The sequence below is a fragment of the Falco peregrinus genome, chromosome 1 (assembly GCF_023634155.1).
Source record: "Falco peregrinus isolate bFalPer1 chromosome 1, bFalPer1.pri, whole genome shotgun sequence".
Taxonomy (NCBI): domain Eukaryota; kingdom Metazoa; phylum Chordata; class Aves; order Falconiformes; family Falconidae; genus Falco; species Falco peregrinus.
The window spans coordinates 262,412-281,154 of NC_073721.1; the positions used below are offsets into that span (position 1 = coordinate 262,412).

Below are 18,743 nucleotides of genomic sequence, written 5' to 3' on the forward strand. Positions count from 1 at the left end.
TATCATCACTACTCTCATATATTAGCTGAAGTTCAATTCAACTTTAAAACATTTTTGAGGCTTTAAATTAAAAATAGGACAGAAATATACTTGAATTAAACATCAGATTAACAGAAACTAGTGTATACATTCTCCTTCCCAAACAAAAAGACTTAGAAGATACAATACTAACATGTTTAATTTAATTACCTTGTGATCCCCCATGCAGACATTTGGCCCAATGTGGTCATATATTACTATCTTCTCATCATTTTCTGACTAGTTGAAAAAAAAACCACACAACAAAACACTAGTCAGTTCAAGTATTCTTTAGATTACAGAAAGAGAAATAATGGAAATAATTTATGCAAATAGTTCAAACCAGTTTCTGAATGAAGTGGTATTAACACATCTTTGCTTGACTTCTCCAGAGAAAGATCATGTAGACTGAATTTTTATGTCCAGTACTGCTTGCAGTAATTTGTGCCATTTGTCCATGTAAAATAAGTCATGAATTCACTGCATCTACTCCTTGCTTCTGGGACCTCCAGAAATTTCAGTGAGTAGCACTTGGACAGGTGAAACAAATGAGTCAGTTATGACTGTGTTCCAGCCTTTTGTTGGTGAAATGCAGCTAGTGCATTTGGCCAGTCTTTTTTTTAAGAACAACACACAATTTTTATCCAATTAGGTGCAACGTATCTTGTTCTTTGAATTAAATGCAACCCACGTTGTCTTATAAGAGCATTTGTTTTCATCATATAGGGGATTTTAAATGTTCAGAGAGAAGAATGAATTATAGTTTATAAGTGTTAACCATTTCTATGAGATACATTTCTTCATCTAAAAAAAAGCATTGATTTTAAGAAAATCAGCAAACAAAATACGACATTCCTCCAGTCTCCTTTATGAATTGCTTTCATTTTGTTCCATGTTGAACTTTATCCTTATACACTGACTTCTTTAGCATTTGTAGCTTAATGAATAATAAAATGTACTCATCTTTCTGCCATTTGCAATGAATGTGATTTCCAGAATCTGTTTTGATTCTTTAGTACAGTACTTCAGGAACAAATACAAACACATTGCCATACAAGACAATTTCTTATTATGCTAAACAATTCCTATAAGCTAATTAAATCTGCAATTTGCACACTCTCAAGTCTCTAGTACAATCACAGACGTACTTTAAACTAGTTGGCAATACTAATTTATTTTGTATGAAACAGTCAAGACTTGCTCATCTGTAATCAGTCAAGTTTGACTGGGCAATAACTTTATATAAACAGTAGCATTTAGGATTATAAACTTAAAATTGAATTATCTTTAATGCAGTAAGGAAGCTTAAGGTCAGATTTACTTTATAGCACGGTTGTCTGCCAAAAATATAAAAACATAACCTTCTGCATTGTATGCATGAGCACTTTCCAATATTTCAAGATCATAATGCCACTAGCATCGGAAGTGGGGATACATTCATCAAAAGCGACTTGATAATTTACAAAGGCAGCATAAAATTGTGGATTTTCAACTGCATAATCTTTAGACAGATAAACAAATTACAGTGGTGCACAAGCAGAAACAATATACACTTGGCTGAGCATTCATTACTTCATGCTATCAGGCATCAACGCAACTCCCTAGCAGTGGGCAACCTTTGGTGTTTTAGGGCTCAGGAAGCATAAAATAACATGATGGTGAGGTAACCGACCATAGCATGATAGATGATGTTGCATGAAAGCTGTTTACAGCCCCATGTCTCTACAATCTGTAATGCCTACTGTGTAGCTGAACACACCGTACAGTGTGGCAATTTGTGCAGACTATCCTTTCTTTACATAGGATTAAAATGCAGACTTGCTGCAGTTTGTTTGAAATAAAATACAGAATTGCTAAGACAGAAAAATAAGTTCTTTATTTGCCTATAAGAAAAGTTAATAGCGCAAAATAATTACCTGCATAAGAATATTCAATTGCTACTTACGACCAAAAATTCTTTAAAAATTCATATACATTTATATTCTAAGAAATTTTTACTGTGTAATCTGTTAATTAAAATTTGCATTTACTTTCTTCACAGTTTGTTTTTAAACTTCAAAGCGTAAGTCTCTGCAATGGAATGAATTCTCAATGGCAAGGCAAAGACTGCTTACTGTGTAGAACCACATAAACTTGTAAGGCCATTTTGCCCTTTCCTCTATCAGTTTAGCATTTTCTTCCACTGAGTATTTTCAGTAAGTTTCATAGGCCAGAATTAGTTTGGTTTTGATCTGGATAAGCTAACTCCCTTCTTGGTATAGACTCACTGACTTAACCATGCCAGTTTGGCCTCGTCTCCATCTGTAATTTTGCATACATGTTTCTGGAGATGTCCCAAACTGCATGCTCATCATTTGCAAATGTAAAGCTGCAGAGACAAAATTATATGCATTTTTTAAATGTAAGCTTTGAATGACCCAGCTGACTGGGTTTCTGTTCCATGGAGACTGGGAACCAGGCTAAGTGACCTCACAGTCACAAATTTCTTTAATGCTCTAACTTTGTTTTCCTTTGTTTAATTTTCTACCATTATAGCCAAGTTATACCCCCCTAGATAACCTGAAAGAATTCCTTTCCCTCTGTACTGTTTACACTCCTCAAGCCTTTGTGTACCCTTCTATCTCCTTATTCATAGCTTTAAAAAAAAAAAAATCTTCCCTCATTGGCCACTCTTTCCACAGTTTTAATCCTTTGTTCTTTAGGAATTTCATGGGTGCCAAGTACTATCTGTAATATTTTGGGTAAAGTCTCACTTTTTGTATGATATTTCAAGAAGATCAAATAACATTGATTTTGACATTACTATTTTACTATAAAGCCGGTATTCCTCTTAGCTTCACAGCTGTTTTTATTAAATACTGCAGTACTAAAATTTTGGGGAAACTTCAAGATATCATGCAGACACTTCTTACACATTAAAATGTGAGGAAGTACATCAAACTGAAATTTGCGTAGCTATGGAAAAAATGTTTTCAGCCCTGCAATATACTGCAAAGCAAACAGTATAATCATGAGATAAATAACCCTGATGAAGGGGAGAAACAGAAAGTTATAAACTTCAGGATAGCAAGTTTTAGGAGTTTCATTAGAAAAAAAAAACAAACCATGAAGCTGTAGAATATGGATTTATTTGCAAAGATTATTTTCTGCAATTAACTCCCATTAAACTGCATTAATTATACAGGAACATACAGACAGACACATGACTTCGGGCACTCTTGGGTTTGGTAAGCCTGTTCTGTATGAGGGAGTCATACAGGCTGGTCAGCCAGATAACCTCAGTGCAACAGTGCTGAGAAGTCACAGCACATTCATTCCTGCATCGCGCTCATGGCCACAGCTAGCACAGAGGGAAACATTTAGCTCAGAGCAGAAAGGCATGGGTGAGAGCTCCTTGTATCATACACTGATTTCCTGATGTGTTCTTTCAAACAACTGATAGCCAGTGTAAACAGTACAGGTCCTCAGTTGCCATGAACAAGCACACTGGAAAACACAGGCAGTGTAAGTTAGCATACCTAACCGGCTGACCTGGTTCAGTGTGTCCAAGAAAGGAGGAGAGCAGAGCAGGGTAAGCAGGAGAGACAAAATGAGATAAAAAGGAAAAGTGGAAGGCTCCTAAACTATACTTAAGTCATTTAACCTTGGACAGACCATCACCATGTTAACCATACCTCTATACTAAAATCCCAAGAGGAACTGTATGTTCTAAAAATGTGGCACAATCGTATTTTTAAAGGTCTAATGGACTGTCCAAATTTAGGCACTTAATTGGTGTACCAAAGTTAGGAGCCTACCCGCTGGAGACTCTGCCTTCATTCTGGGGACAAAGAGAGGAGATTTGGCCCATCTAGGATCTGATATGTTCTTGGGAAATCCAGTCCTCACCATCCATCAGCAACACATGGAACCTAAATCTACCAGGCTTGTAACTTGGGTACCTCAAGCTGCTGCTATACAGGTTTTTCTTTCAATAGCATTATTACTTCTCCATCAGCAGCCGCTCCTAGTTACTTTTGTCTGCATTTGTGCTGAATCCTTAGTAAGGACAGTGCTGTTACTTAGGTTACTGTATAGTGAACTGAACTGGGGGACTGATGTAGGTTTTTATTTTTTGTTATTCTTTTTTAAAGCAGGCACAGTTTCCCAGTGCTGCACATCCCAGTACAGCACTGACAAGTACAGAAGCAGCACAGAAGAGACGACAGGCAGCCAGTGTTGGCAGCTCAGGTACCTAAAGAAGTTTGTGAAAGCTCGTGCTTTGGTAACTGCCAACAGGTTAACTGGGACAAATCCACATTCTTGGGTGGAAAGCACTGGAAGCATAACAGTTCATTATTGCTGTCTCCAGCTTGGCAAGCATTTGCTACATGCAACTGAAAATTCAAGGACAAACAGAAGTTTATCAGTCCTACCTACCCCTGCTGAAGATGAACACAATGCAGAGGCAGCGGGGTGGCCGCAGCTCTGTACTTACTTTCAGAATGAGCTCCTTGGCTGAGTGGGACATCAGGATTCTGTCGCACCAGGCTGGACATCTCGTGTTCATGTACTGCCTTCCCTGGCTAGAGTCCTCACTGTATGGATAACTGCAAAAAAATCACAATCACAACCATCAGCAACTTTTTGCAAAGCTGCCTGAAACCTCTGGCCTAAATGACCACACTAACTAAAAAAATTAACTGGCAAAATCCAGCTCTTTTAGACACCTCTCGTAGTTACTTATCTTTCTTTTCTCCTCCCCCTTTCTTTCTCATGTGCTCTTTCTCTATTTCTCTTCTCTTCTCTACAATCCTACTTTAGGCCAACATGTTGACACATACAGTTTCAAAACTCTCACCTCCTACCTTACATTTCTGCATGTGAGAGTGTTCAAAGACAGTAGACTATTCACCTGTGTGAAAGTACCAAAGTCAGCTCAACAGCTCAAGCAAAGAGCAGGCTGTTGGCTATGACTACGGAAAACAAATGGGCAGAAGATGAAAAAGGAAGTCTAGGGGAAAAAAAAAGGTTAATCTCATGGGATTTCTTTGCAGGATTCTCTCAAGGAGAGCTATCCAGAATAATTTAAGAGAAGAGTCCAGAGCACTGGGATCTCTGCAGCTGTACACAGACCCCACCTGTACGGATCCTCTAAGGCTGCCAGAGAGGAAGGTATGACAAGAAAGCAGGCTTCTCAGGGGATTGCTTCAGAACCCAGGGATTAGGAATGTGGTTTAAGGAAAATGATGCTGACTACCTTTATATGAAATTGCGTTAACAACAAGTAAATTATTTTGTAAAGACATCAGGAAAAGAAGCTGATTAAATGGTAGCTATGTTGTGGGATCATTATAAACGTGCTATGGGATCTCCAGTGCATTCTAACTTACCTTTACAAGGCAACAGAAAGTGTTTATTTTAACCTACAGAACAGTCTAAAATAAGTTAACTCAGCAGGCCTGTGTGAGCCCACAGGCTGAAATCACTTAAGTTCCTGAAGTGGCCACCTCTGGTTCAACTGTGAGGAGGCCAAGGTCAAAGTTTTCCTTGTTTTATCCAAATGTTCTTCCTGGTTTAATATGATTGAACTTTGAATTTGGTGAGGGCTCATCATGCTGGAAGGCCACTGTTTTCCCAGACCATTTCCAAAATGGCATGGGTAAGCAGCCAAAGAGCGGTTTTGGAGAAATTCAGAGGGTTTGTGACAGGCTCAGTTTCTTGAATATTGGGCCTGAATAAATTAAGTTTGTTCTTGGTAAAATGTCTTTAAAAAACCACACATATGGCTGGTGCATATTATCTACATATATATCTGTGGGTGTATTTAAAATTACATTTGCATTTTATTCTGCTCATCACTGAGTACATAAAGGAAACACCGAGGTTTTCCTGATACGTGTGTTACAAAAATTTCTGGTATTGTAACAAAAGGGTTTGCACGCTTGAAGAGAAACTTATTTACCACCCTGCTTGGTGTGATACTTTGAAACTGAGACATACAGCTTTCTACCAAATGGGTTTACAAGCTACACTGCCATTAAAGAGATTAGCCGTGGCAAACATCCAAGAAAAGCGTACTGAACGTATTGGAACAAACCAGTGATCTCAGTACCTTTTCCACCTCATCAAACCTAACAAGACTCATTTTCCAAACATATTATGAGATTTCAATTTGCTGCTTCACTGACATACAGAAGTACAGCTTATTTCTGAGTGTCTGTGAAATATTTTGATGATGTAATACTACTGCTAGTAGAAGCTCTTTGTCTGCAATTTAAGGGTTGAATTTTTCTGGTAACCTCTTTCTTTAGTTACTCAAGAACCCAACATAACTGAAGCTACTTTTCATGAACAAGGTAAAGAATCAATCACATTTCGTATAATCCTTCCTTTTACAACATTAACTGTATGGCTTTTGAAGTATGATGTTCCATACCTGGAATGATCTGTTACTGCTATGTCTTAGAGCATTTCATCTACATTCTAAGAGATGGTATTTATCAATTTGCTTTATTGATCTTAATGCTTTCACAGGGTGAAAACTTCTGCCAATTTTTCAATGTCTTTAGTGCTGATCACCCAGTCAAGAAGTTACTGTAGTTTACAAGTATCTTTGACAAATCAGATTTCTAATGGCTGGGGCAGAGATGAAAATAGATGCTGCAAAAGTTATCCAGACAAAATAATCGGTAGGCAATAATTTAATACAATAAAGTGGGGCAAGCTCTTCTTTTTGTAAGGCAGCATCCTTCCTTCAGGCCAGAAGTGTGGATCATCCTGTCTTGCTGCACTCTAATGGATAAGGCTTCTCCCTCCCCGCCACCGTCTCTTTGGCTTGTGCCTCACTCTCAGTGAAATGTTGACACAGAGATAGTAAAAAATCCTAACTAGACACTCCCCCCAAAAATAATGAAAACTATTTGCTCTCCTCCATGCTCTAGAAGGGTCACAAATACTTTGGAATAAGCAGGCTCCTTTTGTAGATGGGTTCAAAAAGTAGTCATAGCTAAATATGACTCAAAATTGCTGGGAGGGATTCTTTTCTGTGACCTAACGGGTTGTGGGGTCATGACAGTTTATCTTAGATTTCTGCAAATAAAAGCTCTATTAGAGGTTTCTGGAATAAGACTGTCACTGATGAAATTTTCATAAAACATACTGCTGAATGTATACTCTTCCAGAGTAAAACCTTTCAAATGACATACACTCCAGTAGCTGTCTTCATCATCCTGTTCCGTACTTAAATGAATAGTGGAACGGTAAAATAGCATGACTGCTTCTGGAATTGAATCATCTTGTGTTCATTGTGAACTCTAAAACTTTTACTCAGTTGGAGCATTAGTAAGGGTTTTCTCCCCTATGGATACTCTGGTGCCTTACTTGATGTTACCTCATTCAAATGCCTTCCCACCAGCTGATGGGATTTTAAACCAGTCAATAGAAGCAATTGAAAGAGGAGACAAACAGATGCGTAAGCATTTCAGGAAGCCAGGCTGATGATTCTGGTGCTGCCATAACAGAAAGATGCTGCAAAAATCAAAGACACAAGGGAAATGCCCAAAGCCTCAGAAACGCCACATGGAACAGCACTCAATTGCAGTCTTGTACACAGACTGTCGCCAGAATGCAGCCTTTGGGTGTGCTGCTGCACTCCCTGCAAACACACATCTCCTGAAGCTGGCAAACTAACTTGGCCTCACATCTGTGAAGGCAGCAGAGTGCCCAACGGGATAATTAACAGGCGAGCATGTCTTTCAGAAAAAGCAGGACATACCAACACAACACTCATTTTGCTTCTCCAATACAGCAGCTGCCCAGATAGCCCAGACTCAAGATGTACTCAAGAAACTGAAAAATATTTCCACTGACTTCAATGGGCTAACCAAGATATAAGTGTACTAATACACACTTCTATTTGACTATTACATTTTTGTTCTCTCTAGGGTGGCTTCATGATTTACCTCCTTTTTCCTTCCTTTCAACCCCACTTCTCACCTGCTTCTTTGAAATAAAGCACAAATAGTCTTTTTTTTTTTAAATAATAAAGTAAATTTAAATTTGTGTGCATGCAAAAAGCAGAACTATTCTTGTAATACACAATCTTCCCAAGGACATTAAGCATAAGATAGTCTACTTTCAAGTGCATCAAAATAGCTGTTTTGCTGACATCTCCAGCCTTTTTTAACACATTCCTTCCAGGCAAGTAAGAAGCTCACAGTTCTTAATTCAAGTTTCAGTTAATAATTCCAGTTCCCAGATTTTCTCATCTGTGAGTTGGATAAACAACTACAGGTTTGATAAAACCAACTGTAGATCTGATAAAAGAAATTGTAAGGACTCTACACCAAATAATCAGAAGTTAAAAATTCCAGTACTAATCTCCCAGAGGGTAAGCATTGTGCCACCCTTCTGTGCACGCATTATTAGTCTTGACCATCAGAACTGTGACTGTGGCAGAGAAAAAAGGAGAACTGGTTCTCTCAGTCCCTTGACTAGACAGGAAAGAATGTTGGGTTGTTTTTTTTCTTTCAGTAGCATCCTGCCTCAATCACAATCTGTCTAGTGCAATGTACAGAAAACAGTGATCTTGAGAATGACTAGTGAGTGCTCATGTAAAAATGATGGCATAACAAAGGCCTCTAGGTACCTCTGAAATATAAATGATAAATAGATATGATGCTAACACACGCAGGTGCTACAGATACATTAAGACTGTATGCACTTCCTGCCTTTAGCATTCAGCACGGTTGCCTTTTGTTAACACACTGTATTACATATATTTAAAAACACAAATGGGGAAATGAGGAATTCCATGTGGAACAATTTTTCTGCCCTGCTTAAAATAGTGGCAAAGTTGAAATTTAGGACCTTAACCGCTCACGTTAGCAAAAGTAGTCCATTATTCTCTGTGTATGCCAGCCAGTACAGTCATGCAAAATATACTTTGACTGTATATGCCTTTGGATGATGGACAGACAGGCAGTTCTGGAGCTGGAGAATCCATGTAAGAGGTTTGTACAGTTTATCTCCATTTGTCCAGGATTTCTTTTTTCTCAAGATGCTCCTCCTAGCTGCCTCTCCAGCTTATTTCACAAACTTTTGTTTCAGTTATGTTCAATTTATTTAACCAGGATTGCTCTCAGGAGGGTTTTTTGAATAAAACTTCCAAAAGGTACTAATTAAAGCAACATCATTAATGTAATGCTCAGTGTTGTCAAAATTTAACCAAAGACTTCACGGAATTGTTAACTGTTAATAAGGTGCAGGCTGTCCACTGGTAGGTATTTGGTATTAACTGGTATTACAGTTAATAAGGATGAGAGCCACTTGGCAATTGTTTGGGGAAAATAAACCATTAAGACCATCAGTAATATTACTGCAGCACTGTTGTTGACAGGTGCTGTCCAAGGTGATGGGACACCTTTACAAAAATACTCACTGCAGGCTGAAAAGTCCTCTGACATCATAAACCATCCTGTCAGCAGTGTTTTGACTCAAAACACAAGCCAACAATGCTGTGTATATAAATGTCTCTTTAACTGGCATTTCCAGTCAGGAAAAACACTCCTAATGAACTCTTCTCTTGTGTAAGAATGGATAAAATGTGCTGCTGAGATGGGTGCAATGTACTTTCTAAGAGGAAACAATTAATTCACTTTGGAGTGTTATTACCTTTAAGAGCTGCCTGTCACAGGCAGCTCTGCTTTCCAGCTCATTTTTGTGCATAGTGAACATAGTGAATATGTCCTGTTGCTGCAAAAGTGTTTTGGTGTTGTTTTAAGGATTCTTCTTTCCTAAGGATTTCCAGTAGTGTTGTAGGAAGTGTGACAACATCCACTAGGCAACGGTGGGGAAAAATTAAGCTATGCAATGTTTTCTAGTACAATAAAGGTCATTCTGAAGACCTGTGTATCCTTATATCTAGATTCATATGCAGATGTTCAGGCAAACTTTTTCATGTTTCAGGGAGTGGAAATACCTCCTATTCAAAGACCACTTGTTCTCATTTATTAATTGTCCCCACATTTTAGATCACTGAATTGTTTCTAATACGAAGTATTTGAGATAAGATGGAATTATTAAGCATTGATGAAAACTGAGCTCTTTATGGGAAGATCTGAGACACAGTTTTATTTGGCCCATTATATTTTTAAAATCAGGTATGAGTCCTTGCATTCACTTCTCTCGCTTTTAAGTCTTTCTGTTGAGAAAGAACTTCAAAAGGGGAAAAATCCCAACCAATTTTCATCAGAAAATTATTTACTAGTTTTGTATTTTGCAAGAACATGTTGGACCAATTTACCTTTAGCTCTGACACACTTAGTTAGATTGTCTAAGGTGCTTTCACCAGAAGCAAGAACAGTGAATACAGGCTGCCAGTTCAAGCTTTGGGTGCTTCAAAAGTTGTAAGGCCAAAGATATAAATAAAAATATTTTAATATTTTTATTGACAAGGTCCCAACTCAGCATTAGTGTGAGCTAGTACACAAGTGTGATTTCAATAAAATGACATTCAACCAGTCAAAGTATGGCATCCAATTTTTGTCAGCTTCTAGATCATTAGTTTCTTCCTCCAAATTGAATTAGCATTTTATATTTCCCTGAGTCCGAAAGGGAGATTTGGGCTCCTTAGTTCTCTTCCTAACCAATGACCCCATGTAATTTATCTTCATATGCTCATCTTAGGCAGCAGATAGTTAAAGCTAAGCAGTAAGACACGTTGCTGTTTGAATTAAATTAGCTGCTTCATATGTACCAAAACACTAATAAGCCTTCGTGAGGCTCTTCGAACTAACTGGCCATGATATGCATCTCACTTAAGCCAAATCAGGAGGGTAAACAGAGTCCTGCAAACACAGGACTTTAAACACAGTTAAAGTACAATGCCTTAAACAGCTGCTACTTGCAAAGGCTACACTAACACCATGGTGATCACAGCAACAATAAGAGTCAAAGGTGACAATAAAAAGGGGGGTCACCCAGGCAATGCGGCAAAGGGTAAGAAGGGTAAACAGGACTCAGGCCTTAGCTCTGGGCACAACACAAAACAGGATGGGTAATGACAGGGTGTTTTTCTTGGAGTCTTTTTTATGGATTTATGTTGGGCATATTGCATTTTGGCTTAACGTCCTTCTTTGGAAAATACATGTCTATAATACGCTTCAGAGTTAACATTTCTGTATCGCTAGTGTAACTGGACCTTTTTCAGTTAAAAAACCAAGAAACCCAGAGCCCCTTTCTTTTTCCAGCGAGAAACAACTGGCTCTTTACTTTCTGCTCCAAATGCTCCCCGTGGAGAAAACCTCCCCTTGCTGATTACAACCAACCTACGGCTAAACACAGTGATACCGTGAAAAGGTGCTAGGGCTTGCACCGTCCCGCCGGTGGCCAGTGCCCCTTTGCGGGGTCTTTAGGCTGGCCAGCAGCGAGGGGCTGACACGCAGCTAATAGCACTGGTATGCTATGCTGTGCTGTGCAATGCCCGTGGCATGGGGAGGCGCAGATAACAAAACCAGGTTATTCAGAAACACTAATGCCTCAGCAAGTGGACAGTGAGTGACATGCTCTATTGCTTTAATAACAATAATGTTGCACTCTGCTATATGTATAGAATACCACTACTATTAAAAGTGGATAAATGTAATTATGAATAACATTGGCTTGTCGGGAAGGACCCAGTGCCGGCTTGTTTCAGCCAAACAGTCTGATGTTACTGTATGTGACTGTGATTGACCGAAATGGCTTTTCTGGGAACGTGCCTGGCTTAGAGAAAGTTACTTTTGGGCTGCAATTCACAAATTCTCACACTGGAAAAAAATTACTGCAACACCGAGGCAACAGGTGGGACAGGGTTCTGGTTCCAAGCCACTGGGCTGTCAAACAGCACTTTCAGGCAGGGATACCATGAATGGCCTGGTTAGCAGCAAAGACCATAAGCTGTTTAGAATTTGCTTCACTTTCTGCTTGTAGCACCATCTATGATCCTTACCTTACACATGGCATACAGTAATACTCATCCCTTGAAACTCCTTTCCATCATTGATTTTCCTCTCTTTTTCCCTTTGCCACAATTCCTTAAAACAAACAGAACTGCTTACTTGGGTAATTCTACCCAGTCCCTCACAAATTAAAGAAACACCCTATTTCAACTTGGAAATTAATTGAGAGTGATGGTGAGACCTGTACCGGTTTAATGTGAAGAGAGAAATGGGGATAAGATCTGTCTGAAAACCATTTCAATGATTAAATTCTAATTGTTTTGGAGGACATGACAGCTGTCTCTTCTACTTCCAACTGGGAAGCTGTTTCTGTGCTCCAGCTTTAGATGCTGGAAGAACCCAGACAACTACGCAACGTCCTGTGGGAATTTCTTCCTCAGGGTCTGAGGGATCTGCTGGTGATTTAAGATACCTCACTGATATCTGGAAGGTATTTAACAGTGCATGAATGACTACAAGGTGTTTCTGTTCAGTGGAAAAAGTTTCTTAATTGGCAGAAAAAACATGTGTTATAAAAGTAACTGAAAAAGCAAGCATAAAAATAATCTAGGGCTTTAACAGTTTTAAAACAGTGCCTAACTCCCCCTTTTGTGAGACAACAGGACCCAGGAGTGTTACTGAGGGTAAGATGTTCTAATGTTCTAAGAAATGGTAATCCTGTTTGCTTTGGGAGTACTGCACCAGTCCTGGCAGCAGATGATTGGTACACTCTGAAAACATGCAGGGCAACTGGTGAAAACACTGGTAAGTAAAGGCAGCCTGTCAAAATATGAACCATCATCTTGTCTTCCCATTTCACACCCAAGGGTGACAACGGGGATATGTACAGTGGCACCCACAGGACTGAGTACAAAAGGCAGAGTTGTTCTCTGGACAGTCTCTGCAGACGGGAAGGTACAAGTGATCACATTTAAAAATGGTTTTGCTTCATGCAGAGCAGACCAGCTCACTTTGTAGTGCAAATTAGACTAGAAAAAAATACATGTATCATTGTGCAACCTACTAGAATAAAACAAGGTCACAGGACAAAACGCAAGGGTAGAGAATATATAGATTATAGACTAAACAGGATTCGGGCAGAATAAGGGACCAGAGCCAGAGAGAATTCCAAAGAAGCAGTTGTCTTCCAATAGTAAATGAGATTCAACTTGTCTCCTGGTGATTGGTGTCAAAGCCAAGATACTGTCAATGCAGAGGGTCTGCTTGAGAAAAATACCACACAGAGGATATCTAAGACACAAACATATGTCCAACCAGTAAATTACATGACAGCCTAATGCAACAACAAACAAGAATAGGTCACTTTAAGAGAATGATTAATACATGAGATTACTGTGCATGCAGACTTATCTAAAAGCAAACCTTGTTGGTGGGTGTGAACTCTTGCTAAAGTCAGCTCCTATCTTTGCTATACAACACCTACAAGAATAATTATAATAATTAATGGAGAACAGCGATAAAGGTAACAATTGCCCACCTGTATACTGACTGACCACAATGTCGTTACTTCTTTTTTCACACCTACCACCTTCTGCAATGATTGCTGACCACTGCAAACTTTTCCAGCCTCACACTGGGCTTGCTGTTTGCTCACAGCCAGGCTGTTCAGCCTGTGACTGACAGAGCTTACAGAGTTTAAAATTCTGAATTGTATTTAGTCTCCAATGGCTAAGGTTGCTACGGGCTACATTAGATTACAAAGGGTAATGAGAAGAAAACATGAATATTCACTATATAAAGTAAAAGGCCTCAAAATATAGGAGTATAGGAATGGGTGAATAATGTCTGAAAAATACTCCATTAGAAGGGGCCTTTATTTTGTGTGCAAAGATAGCAGACTTGTAATGCAGTCTGTGACTTCTTATTAAGCTGTGATTTCTCTTCCAGCCTGCCTTCGCTTTTGGCAAATTTTTGGAGGATCGGGGAAAGATCTGCTGCTGCTGAAGGCAGCGTGGTTTGTTACTTCTGTTCTCAGCCCAAGGGAAGACAAATGAGGAACGGGGTGGGCTTCGAAGAGGCTAACCTCTTGACTGGGGAGAGGAACAGCGGACTCGGACCGTTCTCCCTGCTGGCTCGGGAGATGGCTGCATTTTAAGTGCAGACAGCTCTCCCGTGGCAGGTTGCTGGGGGTCTTGACTGTCAAGTGCAAGAATGTGCTGGGGAACCACGTGGGCAGAGGCTGCTGACGGGGTGAAACAGCTTTGACACATACAGGTTGAGAGCTAGCAGGCTAAGACATTTTTCCTCCACAGTTCATTCACTGCGTCACTAGCATGCTTCTCTGCAAGGCACGGGTTATACAGCATGGTACGCTGATACAACTTAAGCACATATTTGATAAATTAAAAGGAACCCAGGACTGAAGAGGAAATTCAGAAAAATGCCTAGGTATTAAGTGCCCTGCTGAACAGAGATAACTGACATCCTTGCAAATTAAGCAGACACTGTAAGTGATGTGCTCAGGCAAGGCTTTGTTCTGAATGGTTTGGAGGGGCAATTGCCTGACCACCACCCCTGCCTCCGCACTGCAGCAGGATGGTGACGCAGGGTAGGATGAAGAATTCACGTAAGATCAAGCAGACCTATGGTCTTAAACTAAATTGCACTTTTGCATTGTAGAAGAACAACGGTTTTGTTTTGTTTGGAGTTCCGTAAGTGTGCCTGCAGAAATGCTATTTTTAGATGTGGTTGGTAGGAGAGTTCAAAAGTGGATTTGGAATCCTTCCCACATACAAAGTTGACTGGGAAGAGTCCTGAAGCTAACATTCACTAACACAGAGTCTACCAAGACCTTGCAGAAACCCACTTGCATACACATTAACATGGATTTACTGCATTGCCTTAATACTGTTCCATTTATAGCTAAAAATTCAATTTATAATACACTGTAATTATAAATTACCATAGAACTATTATTATATAAACAACTATGATCTACACCTACCAAAACTAATGCATGATTAAAAATATTAACTTATTTATGTAAAATCCAACAAATGACATTTGCGTATTGCTTAGTAGTTTGAAAACTTAAAAGCAAACCAGTGTTTTGAAAGGGCAGGAAAAAAGGGAAATTGTAGACTTGCAAGTCAATTTAGTGGCTAGACAAAACCAAAGAACTTCAATTTGTTTTATACCCAACTAAGGCCAAAGTGGTAATTCTGAAAATTCTTATTCACCTGCTGTCTAATCAACCATGCCAAGGCTTTGGTCTCTGCTCCTAGAACTGTTTTTTGTATTTGGTCTAGTCATCGTTTCCTGCGAATAGTAGATGCAGCCCTGAGAGCAGAACTCATCTCTGCTCCTCCACTTCCTGGTGGATGGCTGGCCATGGGGTAACAGCATCCTCCACTTTTGTGCTTTGTTTTTTTGACCTTACACCTGCTGTATTCAAAATGAATAACCCGAAGCAGATAGGCTATATGGGTAGGAAAATAGTCAGGCCACAGCTTGATACAGTGCTTTTCTTCTGAAATCTTGCTGTTAGCCAAAGGGAAGTAAGCATTTTACTTGTTTTGGGACCTCTCATGTCAAGTTTCAACCTACAATAAACTTTAATGGTCATTATAAACATATAAAGGCTTGAAAAACAGCTTTTCTAAATATAGAATTGACCATTCTGGCTTTCAGTGATTCAAGCCAGGCCTGCAAGGTTATATTAACTTAGCTACACTGTGGTTTTGTGCAGCCTTTCACAATGGAACTTAGCACACCTTCTCTCAGAGGGTTTAAACAAAGGTGGGTCCCCATTCAAATGATCAAAAAGCATGGAAGATTTGCATTAACTTGTTATGGAGGGCATCAGCTTAGTTTCATTTCTCTTTTAAACACTGAACAGTGAAAAGACAGCGGTACAGCAATGTTCTTACTTCCGCCATGGCTGTCCAGACTTGGCAAACAGAGCAATGCGGGGAAAGAGCCTTTGGTATTTCAATTTCTTTACAGAATTATCTATGCTATCGCTTAGAGACAAGCAAGAAGTCAGTAGTTTAAAAAAAAATTTTGAAGTATTCTTGACTCAGTACAGGGTCCCAACTCTCCACAGAATTAAGAAGTAACTTTTTATTTGATACTTCTTACAACATCAAAATTTCAATTTTAGGACCCATTAGCACAGGGACTAGAAAGAAAATAAGAAAAGGTTTGCATAAAGTTCAGTTTTTAAAAGCTGGTAGTAAAATGCATGATGCAGTAGCTGGAAATATACAGAGACCTAAGTTTTTGCCAAGACCTGTGAATAATGATTCCTGAGATGTTTTCTCTAAGAAGTGATGAGGGTTAAGTGCTCTTGCTGATTATCGAATGTAGTTTACAATCAACTGAAAAAAGAAGGCAACAAACTACAGAAAAGCACAATGCACATGAATTTTGAAGAGCATAATACAATCTACAGCTATAAATACAGTAAAGAAGAACAAAAAAACAGAGAAGTATTACAACACACCATCATTTCATCATGGCATTTTAGAGTTAGAAAATTACTCAAGAACTCAACATTTCTATTACTACTTATATTGAAATGCCATCTCAGTGTAATGAAAAACTGGAAACAAGAAGGTCTGACAACTTCAAAAAATTTAGGTCCCTAAATAAAAAGATAAGAAGAATCTTGAGGATTTTTTGTAACAGACAATTTGCATTTTTTTGTACCCTAAGTGGTGTGTTCTATGAGAAAGCACATAAAAAATGCCTTTTGTTTTGTTTTTCTCACTTGGTAATCTTTCCTTTATTATGTTCCCTAAATCCTAGACAGCAAGAGTGGTAACTCTCCCCTGTCATTTGGATACTGCCTCACAGAAGGTCACATTCCCTAACGTTTATGAATATGGGAGATTTTTATCAATGCATGGAGGCAATCTAGCAGTCCCTTTTCCCTGAGAACCAAGCACGCTGTTGTCTTGCCATTTGTGTCCCAAGGTGAATGTCCTGCTCCTGCACCTAAGCAACCCCCTCGCCCCTTGGCCGGTGGGATGGCCAGCATGTCCCCGAGGCAGCATCATGACTCTCCAGCTCCGGGGCCATTGCTAACACGGGAAAGCCAAATTCATCACGGGGTAAGCAGTGCCAGGGCTTGTCAGGCCTGGCCTGACGGATAGCTTCTTGAGCACAAGCGATATGAATTTACAGCTTGTACTGACCGTGCTCTCAGTGGCAAAGCACAAGGCAGCAGAGAGCTGCTTGTTCAGCTGCGGCAGCCTGCGCTCAAGTGCCGAGTTCAGACACCGTCTGTTTCTCCAAACTGGAGCCAGGACACAGCACAGCATCGTGATGTTGTCTTGTGCAGAACTTACGGTGCTTTACGAGAAGATATTATAACTTTGAAAATGGAGTATGAAAATTTTGGACAACAGCTTGCTTTTAAGAAGGTTCATCTAAAGAGCAAAGTATAGTGATTTCTTTTTAAAAAAATAATCTTATCAGGATAAAAATATATGTCTACACAACTGTCAAAGCTTTGTTTGAAATTAAGGAGAAGGGACAGAGAAATTAATTCTAAAAGATGCAGATCTACTGACAGAAAACAATTAAAACATGGAAATGTACAAAAACATCCTCTCCATTTAGATTATTACAACAGAGGAAATAATTTCATAATTTTAAATGAAAACTGAGAATATGCATGATCAGATTTGATTATTTTCCCAGTCCCTTATGTACTCCTAAGCACATAAGCAATTTGAGAACATCAAAACTTCCAAATACTTTCTAGAACAGCACTAAGTTTACCCTTATGTTTTGTAACCACAGACTCAAATTTAAAATTAAACTCTGAAATACTTGTACTGTCATAACTGAGAAAAACACTATTTAAGAGAAAAACAATTCTGGTCATCCTCTGTATACCAACAAGTTTTCGCAGTCTTGATGAGGAGATTTGTACAGTGCATGAAGGTCTGATGGTGCTGCTGAAATAAGTAGGAATGGGGACTAAGGTGTGGGAAATCAGGACTGGGTTCACTGCCTGTGGTTCTCGACGAGAACGCGGGTCAGAGCCAGCTTAACTCAAGGCTTTCCTCCTGAAGACAGTCATTCTCTCGTGCATTCACCATAACACCTGGCACCATGAAAAGTTATTATTTTAACTGGGACTCTGCTCATTTTTATGCTACAAAACCAGTGGTTTTTATTCAATACAATCCCTCTTACCAAGAACTGGGTTGGTTCTCCGAATTTGGACATGTCAGGTCACCAGCCAGCACTGGCTGGAAGGTTCGGACTTGGACCTTGGTCTGCATTCCATGTTATGCAGGGAAGCACAGTAAAACTGTCAGTAACTGCAGCGTGTTTCTGTTCTACCTGTCCAGATTGACACCTGAGGTATCTGGATGATGGTGTAACGCCGCTCTAGGAGTGGCGTGAAAACAAACCAAGAAAACTGCTCAGGCTGAAATTTTGGCCCTCACTGAAGTTAACCACAAAAATACCACTAATTCAAAGGAGTAAAGCTTTCAACCCCAGGCCAGCTATGGTAGTGTATCAATAAGATCTCATGATAAAGTCCAGAGAATAAACAGTTTATGCTGATAAAAAATGAATTTATAAGTGATTTAGCCTGCTGCAACTCAAAGGGATGTGACCTTTTGCATTTATCTCAAGAGTACACTGAATCTCAAGAATGCTTTTTGAGGATAAAATTTACATGAAAGGAATGAAACTGTGCTATCGATTTGTAGATCTCCGTGTGCAGATCAGGCAATTAATTGTATGTACAAATGATAAAGCAAGTGAAAGAAAGAGATAACT

The 18,743-nt window shown here is 39.3% G+C and overlaps 1 protein-coding gene across 2 annotated transcripts in view; it reads right to left on the reverse strand.

The window, feature by feature from the left end:
- Nucleotides 1-18,743, reverse strand: part of INPP5A (inositol polyphosphate-5-phosphatase A) — a 257,164-nt gene that overhangs the window by 1,576 nt on the left and 236,845 nt on the right. For both annotated transcript variants that reach the window (XM_055800651.1, XM_027784683.2), the window contains exons 13-14: nucleotides 4,496-4,607; nucleotides 190-258 (exon numbers count right to left, since the gene is read on the reverse strand). In XM_055800651.1, coding sequence (XP_055656626.1) covers nucleotides 190-258; nucleotides 4,496-4,607 — 181 coding nt within the window. The remainder of the gene's footprint in view (nucleotides 1-189; nucleotides 259-4,495; nucleotides 4,608-18,743) is intronic.